Source organism: Dipodomys spectabilis, unplaced genomic scaffold, assembly GCF_019054845.1.
Source record: "Dipodomys spectabilis isolate Male_0828 unplaced genomic scaffold, ASM1905484v1 ptg000225l, whole genome shotgun sequence".
NCBI lineage: Eukaryota > Metazoa > Chordata > Mammalia > Rodentia > Heteromyidae > Dipodomys > Dipodomys spectabilis.
Window position 1 is genome coordinate 1292730 of NW_024870902.1, and position 23969 is coordinate 1316698.

Below are 23969 nucleotides of genomic sequence, written 5' to 3' on the forward strand. Positions count from 1 at the left end.
AGCGCCACTTCTGGCTTTTTTCTTTTTGCTTATGTGGTGCTGAGGAATCGAACCCAGGGCCTCATGCATGCAAGGCAAGCACTCTACCACTGAGCCACCTTCCCAGCCCTGAAAGTGTTTTTTTTTTAAAATAAACATGCTATTTCACTCATAACTAACAAAATCCCTGTACATATCACGTGTTCTTCATGTTTTAGGTTGTTAAAGATTTCAGTTTGCTAAGTCCAGTTAGTGCTGAAGTAGTCCTACGGTCACGGTGGTGGGACAGGCTCATTTAGTCTTTCAGAGCTAAATCAAAAGTAGAAATAAACAAGCCCTGTTCAGTAAGTTCTCTGAAAGAGTTTTATGCTATTCTTGTACATAGAAAAAAAATATTCAGAGGTGTATGTGAAAGGTATCCTTGCAGCAAAAATATTAGGTCAGTGTGTAAAGGCTACGAGATCAGTTACACCATGTCCACAAAAAGGCAGGAAACTATAGAAAGTCATTTTTAGGATACACTGAGAAGCTCCGTGTTAGGGAAACTCAGAAGCTGAATGGAAAGAAGCTCATCACTTCCTTCTATACCCAGGAATGAACCTGGGTAGACCAGATGAACCCACTGTATTAATAAATGAAAGGTAAGTGAAAATATCAAAATGCACACACTAGTATCCCAGGTTAGAATTAAGTGGGAACCTGGCAATTGTTTACATTTATTATATTTATTTTAAACTTATTTTATCTAAAAAACTAAAAATTTAAAACATTTATCTAATTTATCTAATAAAAATCTATTTATCCAACAAATCTAATAAATCTGTATTTTTCGATTTATTGTAAGTGTATTGAAGAAACAACATTGAGAAAGGTGTAAGTACATAAAATATAACATTTAATTACATTAAAGCTATAAAACTCCATGAAAAACATGAATTTCAAGTAAATGCTCTGAACTTACCTCGGTGTCGGCCTACATCTTTCCTTTGTCCCTTTTCTAAATCTTTCCTTTGTGAAGAAAGTAAATTCTTCTGTTCAATGGCTTTCAGAGCACATTCTCTGGAAATGTCCTTTATCTTTTCCCTCTGGTCACTGTGGCTTAATTTAACTGTTAAAAAAAATTATTCATACAAGGGTGTAGAATACCTCTATAATTTTAAAAAGCAACATAAAGTATATAATGAACTTCTTTTAATGTGTACTAGATCGCAATATGGTGTTTTCCTTGCACTGGGAATGTGGTTGTTGTTAATCCCTAAAGCATGTTGGGAACAGAAAGAACCCTGCTGCCAAAGCAGTAAGAGGTAACAGTCACTGCATGGTTGCTATTTACCAACCACTGTTGCCACTGTCTCTAAGATGGGTACAATGATTATTTACACTTCAGGTAAGGAAACTGGGGCTTTAGAAACAAGCTCAAGTATACACTGCTTCTAAATGTAGAACTGGGCAAATGAAGCCAGCTCTCTTGTTCCAAAGCATACATACTGCTTCTGTATTTAAAAGTAAGCATCTCTGACAAATAAAAAATTTCTTAATTGAATGACAATATTAACAGCTCTTATATAAGACAGAAAAAAACAAAATACAGCATTTCATGAATTTTTTTTTCTCTTTCTCTACAGTGCTGGTGACTGAACCTAGAGCTTGTGGATGTTAGATAAGTACTCTTCAATGAGCTACCTGAGCTACAACTCAGCACTAATGTAAATCTTTATTGCAGTTCTTTGTTAATAATTGTTCATTCTGGCTGGCTCTTAATGTTCTTGACTAAGCAGATTACTTTATGGTTAGATATCATCTAAGTACCATTTTAAAAAATTGCTGGTAATATAATACTAAGATATCTCATGTTGTGACTTGTGAACGTTAGAAAGTCATGGGATGACAATAACAGGAGTTGAATAAAAAAATGAGGTTAAGAACAAACTATAGGTAAAGCAATTTTGAACCAATTACTGGTGTACTCATGAAAGATGAATTTTGGCACATAAGCCAAATTTATTAACATGTTTTTCTAAGTTGATTATTAACTTCCCAAAGGAAAATCCATTATAGCTTTCTTTGGCAACAATCAACACATAGCATAAGTCCTATAACAGGTCAGAGTGCACAAGGAAAGTCAACTTGTCAAATCCCATTAGTCAACTCTCACTGAATCACATTCATCAAAAGACTATTTTCTCAGGTACCAGTGGCTCAAGCCTGTAATCCTAGGTACTCAAGGAGGCTGAGGTCTAAGTATCTCAGTTTAAAGCCAATCCAGGCAGGAAAGTTCATGAGACTTTTATCACCAGTTAAACACCAAAAATGAAAGAAAAGAAAAGAAGAAAGAGAAAAGAAGAGAGAGAGAGAGAGAAAGAAAGAAAGGAAAGAAAGAAAGAAAGAGAGAGAGAGAAAGAGCAAAAAAAAGAAAGAGAAGAAAGGAAGGAAGGAAGGAAGGAAAGAAGGAAGGAAGGAAGGAAGGAAGGAAAAAGGAAAAGAAAAGAAGAGCTGACAGTGGAGCCATGGCTTAAGCAAAAAAACTCTGGGACAGCACCCAGGCCCCAAATTCAAGCCCAAGGACTGGCACAAAAAATAGATCATTTTCTTTTCCTGGTATCAAGAAAAGCTAGTTAAACATCCTCCTTTTGTATGGGTCTGACCCATACAAGTTTGGGTTTAGTAACTGCAGAAAAAGCACTGCTTAAGGACAATGTAAATAGTAATTTAAACACAAACCCGGTCCTCTCCCTCCGCTTGTCTGAATGTGGTTCCGACTGAATGATGGAAGGTTATTGGTTTGAAGTTTTTGATTTTCCTTCTGTTTTGCTTGATCATTGAATCCATTTTCTTTGGAATTATCGGCTTTATAAACTGCAGACTTTTCAAATCCTTAAAAAGATGATAAGCAAAACCACATCATCCTCTTCCTTTCTATTAGGTGAGACCTGTGAGTCATCTTTGCAGATGTTTTAAATACATGGACAAATTACTTACAACTTGGGGGTCAGACATCACTTAAAGCTTTCTACATGCTGCTTGTAATGCACCCAGTATTAGCCTGGCTGCTTCAGACTTTTACAGTTTACTAAACCATTTTAAAATCTCAAAGCTTACTGTTGAAAAGAGTTACCAGACAAGCAGCATCTTTGGTGCTATGTGACTATGAAAGGTGCTTCTCAGGTCACCAAACATTACTGCAAAATCTTCCTGAATTCCATTTTGCCAAAATTATTATTTTTTAATTTAAAATTATTCTCAGCATTGACTTTTATATTCAGTTTAACAACTCCCAGTTGATTTTAATAATACGGAAAAAAACACAAAACAATTACCGATATTTTCTGCCACAGATTTGTAATGTGACCAGTGGACAATCTGCCTGAGCGCATCCTCGGTAGAGACAGCTGTGCCATCTGGATTTGCATAAAACAAAAGCAGAGGCTGGAAGTGACATCGGACACACTTTGAGACCACATCTTTCCATTTAGTTCCCACCTTAAAACAAACAAAAAATCACAATGAATAAAAACAAGTGAAAATCTGGTAATCAATGCATTATACAGACCAAATTAACCTGAATTTCAGTATTTTTAAATACCAAGATGCAAGCTGTTCAACTATCATATTACATGGTTACTTTTACTTAATAACTAGTCTAATAACAATCTTATTCACATATTGTTACAACTTTAAAAAGTTATGGGCAAAATGCTAAGTCTTCCTATAAGGAGATTAATTACAGAATTTTTAAAAAAGCGTTCTACATACTTGGTTGACTGACTCTTGACAGAGATTCAAGAACAATTCAGTGAAGAAATATAAGAATCTATAACAATGTTGCTGGAAAAACTGGAGAGCTAAAATAAAAAAATAACTTTTTCCTCATTACCTATAAAACATAAAAATTAACTCAAAATGAGTCTTACATTAAAATCTACAAAAATATAGAAGAAAATCTTTCAACTTTGAAGAAGGCAAAATTTCTAAGGATACCAAACAAACTGTAGAAGAAAAATTAACTTATGAATTTCTTCAAAATTAATCAATAACTTTGCTCAATCAATAACTAAAAGGTGAATTCTAGGTGCATTACAAAGCAGTATATAGAAAGCCTTAAGTGATGTTTGACTCCCTAAGTTTTAAGTAATTTGTCTACAGTATTTAAAACATCTGCAAAGATGATTCACAAGTCTCTCCTAATGGAAAGGAAGAGGATGATGGAGTTTTGCTTATCATCTCATGATAGTTCTAAATAAGCAACACAGATGTGGTAAAGGAATAGTGAACAAAATAAAGAATTGCTACAAGTTATAAATAAGAAGAGAATTCAATTTACAACACTAGATAAACATCTGACTAGATAAACATACACACACAAAACACACACACCAATAATGGCCAACATGCACATTCAAAAAAATGCTTGCAAAAAGTATATGACGTGTAAAGGAAAAGCAAAACCACAGTGAGATATTAGAACACATCCACTACCAGGGGTAGAAGTGAAAAGACTGTAGACATGGAATGCTGCTGAGTATGTGGGATAATAGGAATTCTCACACTCTGATGGTAGGGAGGTAAATGAGTACTACTCTGAAAATGAATTTGAATTTGGCCATTCCCTGCCAAGTTGAACATCCCTTACCACAATCTGAGTACTAGAAGAGCAATAAAAAAAAAATGCTTTTTTTTTACCTCAATAGATGAAGGGATGTTTACTACTATAACGTGAAGTAACAATAAAAATGGATATTGTGTTGAGGAAGCAAAATAGCAGTACCAGTGATTTGCTTGGCTCAGGGTAAGAAGGGAGACCTTATAACACAAGCACAGGAGACAATTTTTCTAAGATTGTAGAATATTCTCTATATAGGACTGGGTGTAGCTTTGTGTTGGAATGTTTGCCTAACATGTGTGCTTTTGAGTTCCATCCCAGCAATGCTAATAAAAAAAGTTCTACATACTAATTATGATAGTTATTTACATGTATATATTCATTAAAACTCAAAATGGTACATTTTAATGTTTCAAAATTATACCTTTTTAAAATTGACTTAAAAATAAAAACAAAACCAACTAGCCAATCAAATAACACATAATCTTCTAATATGGTGATTTCTGCAAGGAAATACCTTTTTTGAAAAACTCCCAAGAATCTTTTCTAAACTACACATATGGGTTATTTACCTTCTTTGCCTAGAACTCTGAAAATATATCAATTGGCAAACAAAAAAAAAATCTCACAGATTAACATGCTTAATTCCTCTTCCAAATTTTGACAATTTAAACGATGTAAATACAAAGTATGAGATCTAAAACCTTGCTGCCTGTGAACTTAAGAAAGGACTTCTCAAAAAATTTCTACACCAGGGGCTGGGAAGGTGGCTCAGTGGTAGAGCGCTTGCCTTGCATGAGTGAGGTAGGTCCTGGGTTCAATTCCTCAGCACCACATAAGCAAAAAGAAAAAAGCTGGAAGTGGCGCTGTGGCTCAAGTGGTAGAGTGCTAGCCTTGAGCTGAAGAGCTGAGGGACAGCGCCTAGGTCCAGAGTTCAGGCCCCACGACCGGACAACCCCCCCCCCCCAAAAAAAAAAATTCCTACACCAAAGCACTAGGTAATTCAAACAAAGTGCAAGACTCCAAGTCTGAATGTCAGTGCCATAAAAAAAAAAAAAATCAATAAATTACTAGTTTTCTTTACAATATAAAAATGTTTGTAAAAAATTTTAAGATAAAACAGGTGTATCTAATTTTTTATAGCACATGTAAGTTTTATTTTTTGAATAAAAAGATACATTTAAAAAAGCATCATCATTGCTTACACAAAGCAACTGCGAATCATCTACAAGGACGTGTAGAGAGCCACAGTGATCAGAACACAGGGAATATCACTGATAGTTATAGTGATGCACTTTTTAGTCATTTTCTTTATTCTAGCTTTGGGATATAGCTCAGAGGTATATGCCTAGCTTATGTGAAGCCCTGGGTTCAATCCCTAGCACTGTTTCCTGCCCCCAAAAAACAATTCTAGAAATGGATTTGCCTTAAAAATGGCTTCAAAAGAAGTCAAATTTCAAAAATAAAACCTGTGATTTAATGAGGCTATTTTATCTTTACATTCATTGCAGCTTTATATAGGTGTATCATTTCATCTATTAGCATATCATTTATTCCTAAAGAACAAAGAAAAGTTACAATGATTGTTTCAGTTAATGGAAGTTTCACTTGCCTCTTTCACATTTGCATCATCAAAAAACACCCACTTGGAACTCTTAGTATGAAAGGCAAAGGCACAATAATGTCGGCTGGTATAGCAGATCACACCAACAAGGTGAAGTTCACTATTTTTGGCATTTTCATCAGTAACCCTGTAAAAAAGCTGTTCAAAAGATTAACAAAGTACATTTAATACTGTATCTTAAAACATGAGGAACAGTGGTATGATGAATCATGTGTCTGACTTATTGAAAACCAGTCAAAAGCACAGTGCTCCCAACCCAGTATCATGGTGCTATTTCTGAAGATTCTGCTGACACTGAACCCTTACCATTTCTACTTTTAATTAGTCCACAAAACTTAAAGACCCGTAAAATGAATAAATTAACTATAAAACAGTAAAGTAGTACAGTGTCTCTAATGGCACATGATTGATACCCTGTAACAAATACTCAAAATGTGACATCAGTTACATATTCCTGATACTCCTCTTTTGAATCATAATGTGAATATACATTAGATTATTATCTAAAGGACAATATCTAAAATCTCCAATGTAATATAAATCAATTCAGAACATTAACAATTCAGTACATCAACAGAACTACAAATTAATGCTAAATCTTAAACACTTATACAGATTAAATATTATATATACTTATGAGAAATGCTATATGTATATATATACATAATACATGTACAATATATATGTATGTATTATATACATAATACATATATACACATGTATAAAAACCACTCTGTCATTATCATCACTGCAGAGTGAGAGATAATGAGATAGTCTCTCACTGACAGATGATGGGAAAAGCATTCCACTTAGCCTGGTCTAATTAAATTCATCTTGTAATACAGAACACTTGAATATTATTATTATTAAATGTAAAAATTAGGCTCTGGAAAAGAAAAGCTACATGTATTATAACATATGAAAGTATCTCAAAGAATTTTTAAATAAAAGGAAAAAAAAAGCATGCAAACAGCTAAGATACCCCAGGAAGATAGAGGTGTGTTGCCAGGTTCCGGACCACATCTTCCGTCAGGTCTGAATGTTCGGAATCCCACACTAAACCAATTGTGACGATCTCTGGGCAATTCATTAAAACACGGCGGATTTTTATTTTTTGACCACAGTTACTCTACAGAAAAGCACAAAAGGCAAGTTTTGAAATTATCCAAACATCTACCACAGGTAAAGCTTTGCACAGTTAAAACAAGTTTAAGATATATTGGGAATGTGTTTCTTCAGTTTATCAGAAATTGACTTCTAACTAGCTACTTGTCTTAAATACTGCTTAAACAGTAAGTAGTCAGTCGCTTAAACAAATTAGTCATTGTTTTTTTTTTTTATTTTTTTTTATTGTGAAAATACTGTACAGAGGGGTTACAATTACATGGGCAAGATTATGTGTACATTTCTTATCAAGCATTGTAACCTCCTCCTTTGTTTCCCCTTCCCATCCCATCCTCTCCCCGCGCCCCCACCCAACCCTCCTCCCCCCCCCCCACCAAAGTTGTAAAGTTCGTTTTCGACATACGACTTGTACGTCTCATTGTTGCAATGGGTCCACCTGTATCCCTATTTAAACGATTTGTTTTTTCCCTTCCCCTCCACAAATTATAACAACATCAAATACAGTGAAACCAGGGATTATACCGTGGGGGAGGGACATACAAAGCAACAAAAAAATAATCTTATGGAGGTTCCTCAAAAGACTCCACATAGAGCTCCACTATGACCCAGCAATCCCACTTTGGGGCATTTACCCAAATGTTCACAAACAAGACCATACTAAAGCTACCAGCACGACTATGTTTATTGCAGCCTTATTTACTGTAGCTAAGATATGGAACCAACCCAGATGCCCCTCAGTAGATGAATGAATCAAGAAAATGTGGTATATATACACAATGGAATTCTATGCCTCCATCAGAAAGAATGACATAGCCCCATTTGTTAGGAAATGGAAAGGCTTGGAAAAAATTATACTAAGTGAAATAAGCCAGGCCCAAAGAAACATAGGTCCCATGGTTTCCCTTATTTGCAATAACTAGTATATGTCTGAGTCAAGCAGAAAAGGTCAGTTAAGTTGATGTTAGGGAAATGAACCCTAAGATATGTATTCAAATGTTTTTTTCTTTCATGCGATTGTTTCTAACATATTTATAAGATTATTTCTTTGTTGCTTTGTATGTCATTGTTATTTTTATAGATCTATTAAAACAAGAATCCATCCTTTAAGAAAGCAGAAAGCACCAGGCACTGGTGGCTCAAGCCTATAATCCTAACTACTCAGGAGGCTGAGATCTGAGGATCTCCATTCAAAGCCAACTATTGCAGGAAAGTCTATGAGACTCTTATCTCCAATTAATTACAGACAAAGCTGAAAGTGGTAGAGTGTTAGCCTTGAGCAAAAGGAGCGTAAGGACAATGCCCAGGCCCAGAGCAAAGCTCAGGAGCAGAACAAAGTATACTTACAGGACATTTCCTGTAGTCATCTGTTGTATTTGCTGCTTGAAGCAGTTCTGCAAACATTTCTGGTTTAAAGCGTTCATGCCTTTCCATCATTCTCTCAACTTCATTGCTACCAAAAAATTTTTAAAAAGCAGTCTCAATATAGGCCACGAACTTAAAAACAAGTCTAATGAATTACACATGAAAACAGTATCAATACATATTAATAGACTGCCTCACTTCTTCTGGTTAAAACATGACTATATCTGAAAAATTAACTATAAATCGACATAAAGTGAAAAATTAAGTTTGGCAGGCATATGATGAAAATGTAGTACAAGTATAGAATAACACTGCAATTGTGCTTTGGTTTGGGACTACCTGAATGAAGGTAATATGTCCTGTCTGAAGCAAAGGCATGAAGCAAATGATTCTTTTATTCAATTACTTAATAATTAGAGACTTGAATGTGAGCTCTCTACTCTGAAAAAAGGAGGAAAAAAATTGTAGGACAGGTTTTTTTCTCTCTGGCTCAAAGTTCTCAGAAGTTTTGATTTCTTCTAGAATTAAGTGCAGAAGTCACAGCCAAAGTTATTCAAGATGGACTTGTGCCTTTGGTCCTATTACGCATGCCAATTATTGTTCTAGAGCAGAGGCTGCATTTTGCATTCATTACTGGGGAACTCTGTCACTCTATTCACTTTCCCAAGAGTCCCACTGGTACACTTCAAGGCATTAGAAACCTTTAAACAATGACTTAAAGATTTTCAAAAGGAAAGCTGAAACACAAATTGCCAGTCTAGAAGTCCTGCTTCTGCTCAACAGTAATGTAACTGTCCTGGATATGTTCAGTAGTGTAATAGTTTATCTATAGAATTCAAAAAGTATAAGCATCCTCTGACACACTTCACACTTCTGTTAGAACACACCAAATCTGATGATCTCAAAAAGCATTTCACAGAATAGTTTTACAAAATGGAGCATGGGAGCACTGGTTAACTAGACCGACAGTGCAGTCAATCCAACTTGGATTGTAATCCTCATCCAGACAAGGTAGGGATATCTGGGCCTTGAAACCATTTGGTACATAACAGAACAGACATGCTTGTGTCTTGTCAGCTGTGCACAGACCATTTAGCTATATTGATAATTTTGCATGGCCTGCAAATGATGTTAGAAATATCCAAAGGGCTCTGAGCCCTGAAATGTCTTCTGAGATCATAAAACCTATTTTCTTTTCTTCTTTGTACTGGTCGTGGTGCTTGAACTTAGGGCCTAGGCACTGTCCTTAAGCTTTTGTCTTCCAGTGCTCTACCACTTGAGCCATAGCTTCACTTCTGGCCTTTGGGTGATCAACTGGAGATAAGAGTCTATGGGCTTTCTGGTATGACAAGGTAACTTTGGAGAAAAAAAATATATGCATATATTTCTCACTCCACATATCTCACAGCGCTATGGGGAGCAGCCATATTGAGAAGGTGCTACTGTTCAAGACTGTAAATCCCTGAGACTTGAAACTTAGGTGTGTTCATGGCTTAGGTAGTTTGGGTGGGAGACAGCCATGAATGGAGACTGTACAGAGAAGAGGGTCTGATGAGGATCCAATGAAAGGTTCAAAAAGTGAAATCGTGGGCAGTACAGGATTCAAGGTTCAGTGACCTCTACCTTCCCAGGCTGATTAAAACTTTGCAGCTGGCTATCCTTTTCAAATATCATCCCGACTGCCATATAAATTGAAAGTAAGAAGTAACAGGTGATTACACTTGACTGAAATTTAGAATAACAATAACTCCACACAATGGTTATTACACAAAAATCTTTACAAATAGGGCTTGGTATGGTGGCTATCACCTTTAATCCTGCAAAGGTAGGAGAATCATAGTCTGAGATCAGCTTACAGTAAAAAAGCATGGGACCCTATCTGAGAAAGAAAGCAAAAAGGGTTGTAGATATGGCTCAAGTAGTAGTGTGATTTCCTAGCAAATGTAAGGGCCTGAATTCAAAACTCAGCACTGAGAAAAATACAATGAAAGGAAGGGAAAAAAGAGAAGGACAGGGGAGGAGAGGGAAGAGGAGAATGGAGAAGGAGAGAGGAAGGCAGGGGAGATAAGGAGAGGGATGGGATGGGAAGAAAGGGCAGAAAAAGGAAGAATGTCTCAAATTTTTTCTTTCTTTTCTGCTTATCCTAGCTTTTATCACTGTGAAGGGACTGAGGGGAGCTAATATGGTGTTACAAACTAACAAGACAAATTTTCCACAGCTCCATTTACATAGTCTCTCATTTCAAGTTCCAAAATTCTATACCTAAGTAGAAAATCTGAAAATTTGCACCATTTTGTACTATTTTGTCCATTTTGCAAATGTACAGGTTAAGCATCCCTAATCTGACATTTTAAAGTTTGGAATGCTCGGAAATGTAAAACTTTTTGAGCACCAAAATAATATCACAAACGGAAAATTCCAAACCTGACTTGATCACATGGGGCACGGTCAAAATTCAGGTGCTTTTAAAACACAACATGAAATCACCTTCAGGCAAAATGTACAAGTTATGTATAGAACACAAACTTTATTTATTTATTTACTTATTTATTTATATTTTTTGGGGGTCCAGTTGTGGGGCCTGAACTCTGGGCCTGGGTGCTGTCCCTCAGCTCTTCAGCTCAAGGCGAGCGCTCTACCACTTGAGCCACAGCGCCACTTCCGGCTTTTTTTTTCTTTTTGGTTATGTGGTGCTGAGGAATCGATCCCAGGGCCTCATGCATGCAAGGCAAACACTCCGCCACTGAGCCACCTTCCCAGCCCGGAACACAAACTTTAAACTTGGGTCCCATCCCCTGAAGAGCTCATTATGAATATGCAAATATTCCCAAATCTGAAATTCAAAACACTGTTCCTCCTGAGTGCTTTAGACAAGGAAGGAATGATAACCTATGTTAAATGACACACATACAACCAATTCAGACTACTGAGATAGGTATCTCCTAGGACCCTTTTCAGAAGGGTATTTGCAGGCCTCAAACAGTGAAGGGGAGAAATTCCTACATGTTCTTGTTTTACAGAAAAAAAATGCTCCATGTGCTTAAGTGTGTGAATAACATCTGGGTTAAATACACTTGGCCGATTCTTACCATAGGGCTGTTGTAGAAATGTAGCGTACAAACTCAGTAAAGGGGAGAGGGTCTGATGACGCCCCACAGCTACGACACACACACTGCAGGTAAAAGCAAACATTTAGTCCACTGTCCACCAAGCATGAGCAGCGTCTCAAAAATAAGTAAGCCACTTTACCTGTTCATACAGGGTCATAGCAAACTTCTGGTGAGTGATACAGGATTTAGAGGTACACATGTCTGCATCTCTGCTTGGCACTAGGTGAAAGTGAATCCTTTCCAATATATTTTCCTAATTCAAAAAAAGAAACAAACAAAAGAAGAAATGAATTGCTGATTGTGCAGAAAATACTTCATATCTTTTCTTTACTGAACATTTTGCCACCTGTACATTTAGGAATGTTACATGTACTATTTGCTTTTCAGTTTTCTGCTGTAATCAACACTTAAAATGGTCAACTATTCAGCTTTCTGCAGTGCTAGCTAAAAATACTGTTTAATGCAAGAAACATAATGTAACAGGAGTTACCATAAGCAGAAAAAAAAATCATGATTAGATATTTTAACAACATTAGGAACAATTAATTTTCAGGCACGGTAGAGTTACTGTTTTTAGACCCTGTCTTAGTAGAGGTACTTATCAACTTAGTTGTGGATAAAACTAAATAACCTTAGAGTTGCTTTAAAATCTACTTGTGGGTACAGCAAAATTGGGGAAAGAAAACAGAGATGAACCAAAATTGGTCATACATTCATAACTACTAAAGGTGCATTATAGGATATGGAGGTTCATATTCTATGCCCACCGCTTCAAAATTTTCAAAATAAAGCTTTTTAAAGAGTTTTAAAAATAAAACTATTATACCTAGTTATACCCTTGAAATATCTGAAGGACCATTATGCTTAGATTGGTTAAATACCTATCTTTGTCTTGAGACTTGTTAGTCAGAGCTCAAAGCAATAAATAGTCATTAAAAAGAAGCAGAACTTAGCTTAGGATGCAGACATCTAATGTTACTAGAGCCGCCTGACAATGAGATGGAAACGTGAAGAGAGAATCTGCTGCACTTTGCTACAGGGGTTCAAGCTGAAGTCATATGCTCACTTGAAGATGCAACCGAGGTATCAAAACATTGGATGAAAGCAGGGCTAGGGGACGGACCTGTGATCAGCATTAATTTTACACTATGTTCAAAAAAGTACTTTGCAAGGTAATGAATTCAGAGTATAACAGAGAAAAAATGTTTCTCAAAAAATATATGATTTAAAATGAAGATTTAAAAAATCCTCTCTCAAACCAGTCCTCAGGGGCTCATATCTACAGATTAATATTAGGAAAAATAGTTTCCTATATTCTTATACCAAGAAAAAGACAGTAACTTCTTTAAAATCCTGCTTAAACCAACTAGATTATCTAAACTTAAAATAGCAATGATATCCAAACTTAAATGATAGCTAAACTTAAAATATCTAAACTTACACTATACTCCAAAGAGGGTCCTGCATTATTTAACAAACCTCAGACAATTTCAGATTTGAAATGCAGACCAATAGGGAAAATCAATTTCTGAATAAACCTTTTCTTAGCAGAGTTTAACCAATAAATTCTATTTTATTCTTATTTTTTTAGCAATAAGAGATTGAACTTGGGGCCTTGACACTTGCTAGTCAGGTGCTTTACTACTTGAGCCCAGCCCTTCTCCCTTTAGTTATGTTTTTGCTTTTTGCCCAGGCCAGACTTGAACTATGACCCTACTCCCAGCCTTCTGCTGTAGGTGGAATTATAAATATGCACTATCACACTTAGTTTGCTTAGACAGGGTCTTGCTAATATTTTGTCTGTACTGGCCTCAACTAGCATCTCCAGACCTCTGTCTATTAAGTAGCTTGGGTTACAGATCTGCAACCACTGTGTCAGCCAACCAATGGATTCTTTTTATTAACTTTCCCCTTCTCTGCACCAAGACATTTCAAATCACTGTTATTTAAGTCTGGATGTCAAGGTATTTTATGAAGTATAATTAGCACACATGAATACATTTCATTTAAGTCTAAGTAAAACTATAAACTTCAGAACTGGGAAAAGCACATGTATGTTTTAAGCAAGAGATCAATCATAAAGAGAAAAAATATGAAAACTGAATTGTATGAATGTATGTGCTGCTACTGGCACATTCTAATCTATACAGAAGTATGCCAAGCAATGTACTAGAGTCAAGGAGCTTTCCAAGTTCAGAAGGAAACCATAAAGATACTCATTACATAAAAGATTACTAATAATGCATAATGTCATACAGACAGTGAATTCTACGGAAAGCCAGGGAACGAACTAGGGCAGTTTGGTCATACATTACCTGATGGAAATGACTTAATTTGATCCTTGACAAAAGAGTAGTTTGAAAAGTTTTGAGTATTTCAGAAACTTGAGCAAAGGCTGTTAAGCAGAAATACAAAAGATGTGTGAGAAACAGAATGGCAACTATCTCACGATGAAGGAAAATTCAGGAAGGAAGCAAAGAGATACATTGGAATTTAACTAGAAAAGGGCCTTAGAGGTCAGAATAAAAAGTCTTGATTTGAATCACCACAATATTTGGAAGATCAACCAAACATCAAGAAGAAAATATGTGAATCTGGCAGACAGATTAGAGACCCTAAAGGCACAGGACAGATGGACAATAGTCAGGAGTCTTACAGATGCTGAGAGCAGAGGACTAAAGTAAGAAGAAATGGAGGTAAGGATATAACATGAAAAAGAAAATGTAGGCGGGCACCGGTGGCTCATGCCTATAATCCTAGCTACTCAGGAGGCTGAGATCTGAGCATCATGGTTCAAAGCCAGCCCCGGCAGGAAGAGTCCGTGAAACTCTTATCTCCAATAAAAACCACCAGAAAACTGGAAGTGGCACTGTTGCTCAAGTGGTAGAGTGCTCGCCTTGAGCTGAAGAGCTGAGGTACAGCGCTCAGGCCCAGAATTCAAGCTCCATGACCGACAAAAAAAGACAAAAAAGAAAATGTAAGAGGGTTTGTGACAGAAGAAGTTAATTTGCTAAGTAGAAACAGCAGCAAGAGAAAATAAACAGCTGTTTCTTCAAGTACTAAGACACTGAATAATCAACATACATAGCTAAGCAGGACAAAGTATCAAGGGGATATTCCAAATTGATTTGTATAGCAGTGACACCAGGCCTAGCAACACCAAGCCTTGATTGTCAAGCTGCTGCTCCTGAGTTCTCACCAACCTCTACTCATAACCCCTGACCTGGAGACTGCACGTAAAGAAATGCTACAGCAGGGTCTGGGGTGCACATGGAGGACTTGTGGAAACAGAACCCTGAAATAAGGGATAAAATTTTAAAGTCTTTGGGCCTAACAAATTTTTGTTGTCCAAGATGCCATAAAAACTACACAAATAAGCCAAAGCAAAAATATTACACAAAATAGACTTAAATTGATAGATGGATATGGTAGGGTCCTATTGACCAGTTCTGATACTTTTCCATCTTAAAAAAATTTTTTTTTCATTTGTCTCAGCATCTGCATTATGGAAGGAATAAACACTATTACTGTGGCCTTTTAGGGATCATCTGAAATACAGAGCACTCTGCCTCTTAGGGATCATCAGAGATACTTCTGCCTCAGGAATCATGAAAAATACAGAGCATTGTGCCTCTTAGCAATCATCACAGGTACTTACAAAGCATTCTGCAGCATCATCCATAAGGCCCAGTTGAAATCGCTGTTCATCTTTGAAGCTTTCTGCAAGAGCATGCCTGATGTTATCAGAGGGAAGTGCTTTTTCTCGGCTGTGTTGAAACTGTGCAAATATTGTCTGGAAATCAAAAGTGCATCAGTATGGTTAATGCCAACAACTTCAAATTACTTCAGTAATTTCATTACAAGATAGTCACTCTGAACATTCTACTTAGAAACTAATACAGAAACTAATATTACACTCAATCTATATAAAAATAAACTACTCATGTCAGTGAAATATGGGGTCAGCTGGCCCAGCCTGTAAGTGCATAAAAACTGAAACAAAATCTCTCACATCCACCTTCAATGACTGATTAAAGAACACTCTAACTGTTCCCAGAAGAGTCTCAGAGAGGTTGTTAAAGGAACAGAGGTTTTTGTTTGTTTGTTTGTTGTGTCGGTCACGGGGCCTGATCTCTGGGCCTGGGGACTGCCCTTCAGCTCTTCCGCTAAAGGCAAGTGCTCTAACACTTGAGCTACGCACCACTTCCAATCTTCTGGTGATTAATTGGAGATTAGAGTCTCCCGGACTTTCCTTCCCCCGGCTGGCTTTGTACTGTAATCCTCAGATCTTAGCCTCATAAGTAGTTAGGATTATAGGCATGAGCCACTGACACTAGGCAGGACTAGAGTTTTGATATGTTGCTTTAAATGTAAAAGTATGCTATAGGAAATATTAAATCATTCCAGGCAAGGGTAAGTACAAAAAAATCACATAAAAAGTGGTAGGAATTCACTAGACTATTTTTAAAAGTTAAAGTTGACCAAAAGGAACTTTTAGGATTGTTTTTTTGAGGCCAAGCAAAAGTCAAAAACTAACAAAGTAAAAACAAAAAATAAGCCTTTAATATATTTACTATTTCCTATTACACTAAATTTGCTTTATAAAATGTAAAAGCACATTTTACAAGAAGACCTAATGATTACTTTTAAATTTTAAAGAAAAGCCCATTCCCCCAGTTACCAATTTTCCTCACTCGAATTACTTCTAAGAAATCACTAAATCAACATTTGAGAATGAGATAGTAAGTATGAATCTGCTTTCTATTTTCCCTCTAAATAAAGCAAGGAAAATACTTTCTAGTAAGTTTCAGTTTAAAGACAATCATCTCATGAGAGAGAAAGTAGGGAACAAAGGTTTTCAATGACAACCCACCTCACAGAACCAATAGGATTGACGAGTGTCAGGGGCACACATAATCCTAGCTACTGAAAAGCCTGAGCTCTGAGGAAGCCAGCCCAGCGCAGAGACTCCTAACTCCAAACCAGCAAAAAGTTGGAAGTGGAGCTGTAACTCAAGTGGCAGAGCACCAGTCTTAAGCAAAAAATCCAAGCAAGAGAGGCCCTGAATTCAAGACCCAGTACTGACACAAAAACATAATTTGCAAGATATGTAAGAAACTAAGACACAAAAGTGCCAGTTGATATTATCCAAAATTATAATTATGTTATTCATTGTAATAGCTTAAAATACAAATACTAAAAGATGAATAAGTAATATTCAGATTTCATCTCTTCTTTAGCAAATTAATTTTCCAGGTGAAGCTTAAGCTACTAATAGGACACAAGACTGTTTCTTGTACTTTTTCCTTGAGTAATACTTTCTTTGCTTAATAGTATTCTCTGTCAGGCATTGATTAACTCTAGAAAACACATGCCCCTGACTTTATGAGCCTTACACTATAATCACAGTAACAAGAAGTAAGTAGGTGGCAGAAGGTGTAAAGATATGGGAGAAAAGATCAACATAAAGAATTGCAATCAAAAGAAAAGTAAAGCAGTGCAATGAAGAATGCCACAGAAGTATGATTTTCCTTTTACCTAGAGTAGTGAGGGAAGGCCTGCCTGATGGAAAAAGTAACATGTGAAGGCAAGCAGAAAGGAAATAAGGGTGTCGGCCCAAGGACAGCTGGAAGAAAAGCTTTTCACTCAAAAGGAGCAGTGGAAAGACTTGGAGATGGGAGCCAGCTCTGAGAGAGAAGGCAGGAGAGACTGACGTGGCAATGTATGTTTGCGAAAGGTGGGTTTTGTTTGTTTGTTTTGCTTTTTGGTGGGGAGAAAGCAAAAACAAAGGCAGAGGGGGAAACAGCAGGCAGACAGGCCACTGTGAAGTGTGATGAGAGAGCTGGAATGGAACACGGAGCAATTCTGATTTTTGAAATTGGGCAAAACACTCCCAGTTTCCTGTGTGGTAAATAAAATGTGATACCACAATTTGATCCAGGTTTATTCTTCATCCTCTAACAATAGCACTATTGAACCATGTTTGAAAAGGACGTTACGAAATTTCTTTTGGTGTTTTATGCAAACAACCTTTTCAGGAACATAAAAAAAAATTAAGGCAGATAAATATATTTTGCTATTTTCCTAAATAGGCATGTATATTCATTAAGAATATTCAGGAATATAAAAGAATAAAAATTTTTATATATAAAATATGTGCTGGAGGTGGCTCAAGTAGTAGAGTTCAATTTAAAATGTGTTAATAAAACTTTAAATTCTTGGACAAAAATGAATGGCTAATACATACCAAACTCCCCTTTGGTTTTCGTTTCTCTTTTATCTATGCACATCTCAGTCGTGAAAAGGATCTAGTTCAAACTGATTATGTTACTCCTCTACTTTAAACAAGCTTGAAACTTCCTCAGTTGCTCAGAGAAAAAGCCAAGATTTTTTCATAAAGACATAGAAGGTCTTCAGAGTCTCAACTCCTGTCCCAGTTATTAACTGCCCTGGAACCAATCACCTCAAAACTTGGTCACCATAATTTGCTTATGCATCTGAAATATGGCAGAATGGCTCCTCTGCTCTAACTGTTGCCATTAGGTACTGTCTGATGCTGGGACCTAGAGTTATGTGAAGGTGGCTAGCAGTTGGCTATTGGCTGAGACTTCGTCTGGTGCTGAGTGCAAGATACATGTGGCCTTTCCACATGGCTACTTGGCTTCCTCCAAGCATGCTAGCTGCCTTCCAAGAATAATAACCCCAAGAGATGGCACAAGAGCTCTATCACTTCTGCTAATCAACTAAACTCAGGTATCTTGCAGAATCAGTTCTGTCTGTCAGCAATCAGTGGCTGTGGCTCGCCATGCTCAGGAGTTACTCTGGAGAGGAAAAATGTAAAACACCCTGCAAACATGCTTAAAATCTCCAGCAGGCCCTGCCATACCTCTGAGCTCATCTCTCAGCACTCCCTCCCCTGCTCACAAAGCTGCTGGCTTTGTGACAGCCAGGATTTATTTGGTGTTCCTTGAACATGCTGAGTATACTCCCACCTTAAAGGCAACTGTTGCTGCTGTATCTACCTGGAAGACTTTTTTTTTTTAAAGACAGAGTAACACTAGGCAGCTTAGCTGGCCTAGAACTTGCTGTGTAGACCAGGCTGACCTCCTGCCTTAGCCTTCCAAGTGCTAAGATTACAGTCATGTGCCACCAAGCTCAGATCCTGGAAAACTCTTCTACCACAATGCCTCTTAGCTCATGTTTTCTCACTGAGGATCTTCTGGCCACTCAACACTCCCTGCTCGTTCCCCCTGACTTGCTTTTCACTCCTAGCCACTATCACCTAGCATGAGTAAAAGTCTCCTTACTTTACTGTCTTCTCAGTAAGAATACAAGCTCCTTGAAAATGGGGAGTTCTTCCTTTCTTTGAGACAAGTCTCACCAGGTAGCCCAAGCTGGCCTTGAACTTGAAAGCCACCTGGTTCAGCCTCCTGAGCTTTGAAGGGCAGAGATTTTTATCAAGTCTGCTCATCAGGAAAGACAACAGCACCCAGACCTAGTGGTAGCTAACATTTTGACCATTTGTCAAAATGATAAACAATTACTTTAAAATAAAAAAAGATGCTAATAGTTAAGCTATTTTTTCACTTTTCTTATACCTAAGTGGAAGATAAACACATATATCTGAACATGCATTTAAGAATTTATCTTTAAAGTCAGGCACCAATGGTTCACACCTGTAATCCTAGCACCTGATGAGGCTGGAGGATCTCAGTTTGAAGCCAGCTGAAGTAGAAAAGTCCCTGAGATTCCATCTCTATAATAACCAGAAGAAAAAAAAAAAAAACAGAAAAAACCCCTGTGGCCCAAGTAGAAGAGCACCAACCATGAGTAAGCTAGCTAAGTGAGAATATAATGCCCTGAATTCAAACAAAAATTCATCTTTGAAACAATAAATCACTTGATAATAAATTATAATTACAAAAAATCTGACCAGATACATCAATTGGAAAAATTAAACTTGGGGAAAACGATTGATAATTCAAGTTACCTTCAATGCACAGAAGATGCAGGCATCTCCCTGACACACATGTCCAGTCAGAACTCGCAGGCTTCGTCTGAATATATCCAACTGCCATAAAACCTAAGAAACACGTGTGAAGGAAAAAGAAACAATTAAAATTTCCTCATTGTGCCAAATGGCGACTTAAGACATTTTAAAAACTGCAGAATGTTAGTAACTTTGAAACTTCCTGTACATAATCACATATATATATATGCATATAAAAACTATTACATACATGTTGTATATGTATCAAAGATGGATTCAGAAGACATTTGTATTGATTCACATGAAAAACCAAGCTGGGCTAGAGCAAGAAACAACTAAATCCTCAGTTAAGGATCTATTCTGAACAGGAACCAGGGGATACTAAATGGAAGACTTGGCAGAGACTTGAAAGAGGAAGTGATTGTAATACTTGGAACAAGCTGAAGTCTAGGAAGGAAATATAATTAGACTTTAAAGCTTGGGTATACCAAAGAGAGGTCAACTCATTGTGGCAGGAGGGAAGGGTGGCCAGACATGTGTGTGGTCATAGTATACTGAATGAGAAAACAGAATCTGTGTGGTAAAAGGGGTATGGCATGGTAAGCAGCAGCTAAGGAATAATCTGAATACATTTACTACAATTATCCCTTAACAGTCTGCTACAAAAGAGGACAAGCAACCAAAAAAGTGGCAGTTCCTAAAAATCAACTGTGAAGCCTAAATATACGGCAATAATAGTATCTGCCTCAAGACTTCTGTGAAGAATAATATATAATAATATGTAAAGTGTTTAGAGCAGGGGCTGGCACAAAATTAGTACAAAGCAAACCCAAGCTATGATTACAATAAGCTAGTACTACTGCGAGGTTTCCCTTTTAACTTTTAGTTACTTCCTCAAATAACATCACTTAGGAAATCCATTTAGGACTGCTTACTTCTCCCTAGGTTAATGAAAACAAATTGATTTTCATGTTCCTTACATTTTCAACCACTCAATAGCTAAAGACATTTCAGAACTTCCCTTTGAAAGTTGTTTTTCTTTAAGGCATAGTAAGATCACTTGCTTATCATTAATGACTCAGTGTTTTGCAAAGTATTTGGTAGTGTTTAGTAACTTCCTTGCATATCCTGAAACATTACACTGAGACCTATTTTAAATAAATTCGATGAAGAAGATGAAAATGAAGGACACTGAAAGAACACCATAGTTGGTATTGGCTCTGAAGGTTACCAACATCCAGGGTTCTACCTCTTGCCTCACTTTGTACCAGCTCTCAGACTGATTTCGGCACAATATTCTCTGCAGCTCAGTATCCTTAACAAACTGAGGATGACAATGGTGCCTATCTCTTAGGTTTGTGTAAAGATTAAATTTGACAATCTACATAATGTCCACACAGTACATACTAAGAACCTACTGTTTATTATTAAATACAACTTAATTTCTAACTTAGAGAATTTTTAAACACTATACTCATATGTCAAACCAACTTAACTGAATATATTCTCACCAGATAAAAGTTTAAAAGGAGTTCAGCTAATAAGATATGCCTGCCTCCTATAATCTGTTTATAAGGTTTGTGAAGTTTTTCAAATGCAACTCTTAATTTCTTTTCCTATCAGAAATTTTAAGTTACACTGGATTGAACTATAGAAAATTATTTTGTGATTTTTAGAAAACTTCTCTGTATATCATTGAATAGTGCGAAGCTTTTTCAACATAATAGTACAAATCTCTATCACAAAATAATTCTACTTGTAATTAATACTTAATCTATTTCAGTTTTAAAAGGTTGAGCATATTTCACCACCTACTTAAAAAAACAAACTCCAAGCATTTGTTGGACTAATTCATTTTCAAGAATATTTCCTGATGGGAAGGGGAAACAAAGGAGGAGGCTACAATACTCGATAAGAAATGTACTCATTATCTTGTCCATGTAATTGTAACCCCTCTGTACAGTATTTTCACAATAAAAAAAAAAAGAATATTTCCTTTTCATTATTTGCACATAGCAAATTCAACAAGAATCTAAACAAAATCAATAGGTTCCTCCATTTCTTTGGCTTATTATTTGCTAGACCAAAATGAGCCACATCTCCGGGCCATTTTGGCTTCAGTTATTTTCTGGATGTCTCATATTTCTGCCTGTGGTTGATCTCTACCTCCCTTACCTATGCCTCCTGGGTAACTAGAATCCCAGGCATGCTCTACTACTTCCAGCTCTGTTGATGGGGGTCTGAGTAACTTTCTCCCTAAGCTAGCTTCAAATTACATTTCTCTCTATCTCCCAAATAGCTGGAACTATCCAGGCACAAGCCAATACTGGAGCCTAATGCTTTTTAGTAGTTACACAAAATATTGACTAGTCTAAAACACATGTATTCACGTGCATTAGGTAAAGGAATACAAATCTTTGCTAACATTCCTTGGTTCAGCATAATACAAAAAGGAGCTAAAATTAAGTTATGAGAAATGGCATATAAATTCGTTTTTCTGACTTATTCCTGTACTACTTTAATAATGTCTGCTTCTGAAATTTATAATTTCTTACAAGATGTATTTTGCAATTTATTTCTCAGCATTAAAAAAAATAGCATAAGCTGAGATTTTCACTGCAACATTTCTACTCATGTATACAATGTAATTAATCTCACCTCTTTTATCATTGCCCATCCCCAACTTCCTCTCTTCCTAACATTTCAATTGGTGTTCTTGTTCTATGTTCATAATAGGAACCTCCTGTTTCGACAATACCAACCTATTCCCTGCTCTCCTTAACCTAATCCCCTCCTACCGGTACTTACCCTACCAACAGAGCCCATTTCTCTTTCTCTCACCCCAAACTCCAGACTTAGCAATAGCTTTCACTGAGGTTCTTCACAGTTCTGCTTTTAAAAATAATTAACCAAATTTCATATTAAAATTGATACTGATTTTTTTTTATAATGGTGTCATTTTCTGACAGAAAAGTCTGTTTGAACAGTTTTGTCAGTAAGGCTTGCATCTGAAAATCACCTTAGACATCTTCACATGGAGGGCAGGAGACACCCCAAAGCTGTGGGAGTTGGCAGCTGAGCCCTGCAGAGGCCAGAGCCACACAGAGCCAATGCCATAGACCTGCACAGGGGCCTCTAGTAAGTACTGTGAGGAAATTACCCAAACGGGCAACAAACACCCTAAAGAATGGCAGTATACAATATCCAGAGCTCACAGAGGCCTAGGACAGGGCCTGTGCCCAACAGCCAGCGTAGAAAACTTGAAGGCTCTGAAAAGATAAGCTCATCTTAACAATGTAACTCTTATTACAGCCCAGTAAAGCTGACAAGTAAAATGGCCAAGCTATTTCCAAATAAATTGATCCAGTCCCACAATAAAGTTCCCAATTATTTTTAGGAATACAAAAATATTATGAGTACAAAGGCAAAATTTGATTTCTAACCAAGCATTAAAGAAAAAGAAAATATAGTCTAGGATGCAGAAAATAAAAAAGTCCAAAATGGAAACTCAGTCAACATTTATAGGAGCTAATGGGATCTGAGAACTGGCAACTCATGGCTGTAATCTTAGCTACTCAGGAGGATTCTGATGTGAAGTCAGCCTGGTCAGAGAAGTCCATAAGACTTCATTTCCAAAATAGCCAGTAAAAAGAAGGGCTAGCGGTTGTGACTCCAGTGGGAGAATGGGAGCCGAGCAAGCAAGGGGAACAGATTCAAGCACTGAGCTGAAGAACTGGAAAATACTAGATAAAGGGAAACATAGTATAGAAGTACAAGAAAACAATGATTACAATGGTTATTTCACATACTTTAGAAGCCAGAAGTAAGACTGAACCTATTAAGCAGAGACATGAAAAAGATGTTAAGACTCCTATCAAATTAAAGATGAAAACTACAGTCTAAGATTTTTAAAAAATAGCAGCTTAGACATTACAAAAGAGATCTATAAACCGGAAGATATACTTACAGAAACCACACAAAATGGAATGGAAAAAAAGACCAGGCAAGATGAAGAGAACCATCAGTGAGCCTTGGACAATTGCAAACAAACAACTGTGCATGTAACTGGAGTCCCACAGAGGAAGTGACAGATGATGTAATTACTTTAAGGAATCATAGTCAAGAGTTGACAACTTTGATGAAAATTACCAACTCCCAGATACAACATGCTCATCAAAC

At 36.7% G+C, this 23969-nt stretch overlaps 1 protein-coding gene across 2 annotated transcripts in view; it reads right to left on the reverse strand.

Moving 5' to 3' along the window:
- The window catches only part of Usp53 (ubiquitin specific peptidase 53), a 60251-nt gene that overhangs the window by 18213 nt on the left and 18069 nt on the right, over positions 1-23969 (reverse strand). For both annotated transcript variants that reach the window (XM_042697579.1, XM_042697580.1), the window contains 10 exons: positions 19791-19883; positions 15459-15593; positions 11940-12053; positions 11780-11862; positions 8673-8778; positions 7186-7332; positions 6192-6341; positions 3297-3459; positions 2701-2853; positions 941-1087 (listed from right to left, as the gene is read on the reverse strand). In XM_042697579.1, coding sequence (XP_042553513.1) covers positions 941-1087; positions 2701-2853; positions 3297-3459; positions 6192-6341; positions 7186-7332; positions 8673-8778; positions 11780-11862; positions 11940-12053; positions 15459-15593; positions 19791-19883 — 1291 coding nt within the window. The remainder of the gene's footprint in view (positions 1-940; positions 1088-2700; positions 2854-3296; positions 3460-6191; positions 6342-7185; positions 7333-8672; positions 8779-11779; positions 11863-11939; positions 12054-15458; positions 15594-19790; positions 19884-23969) is intronic.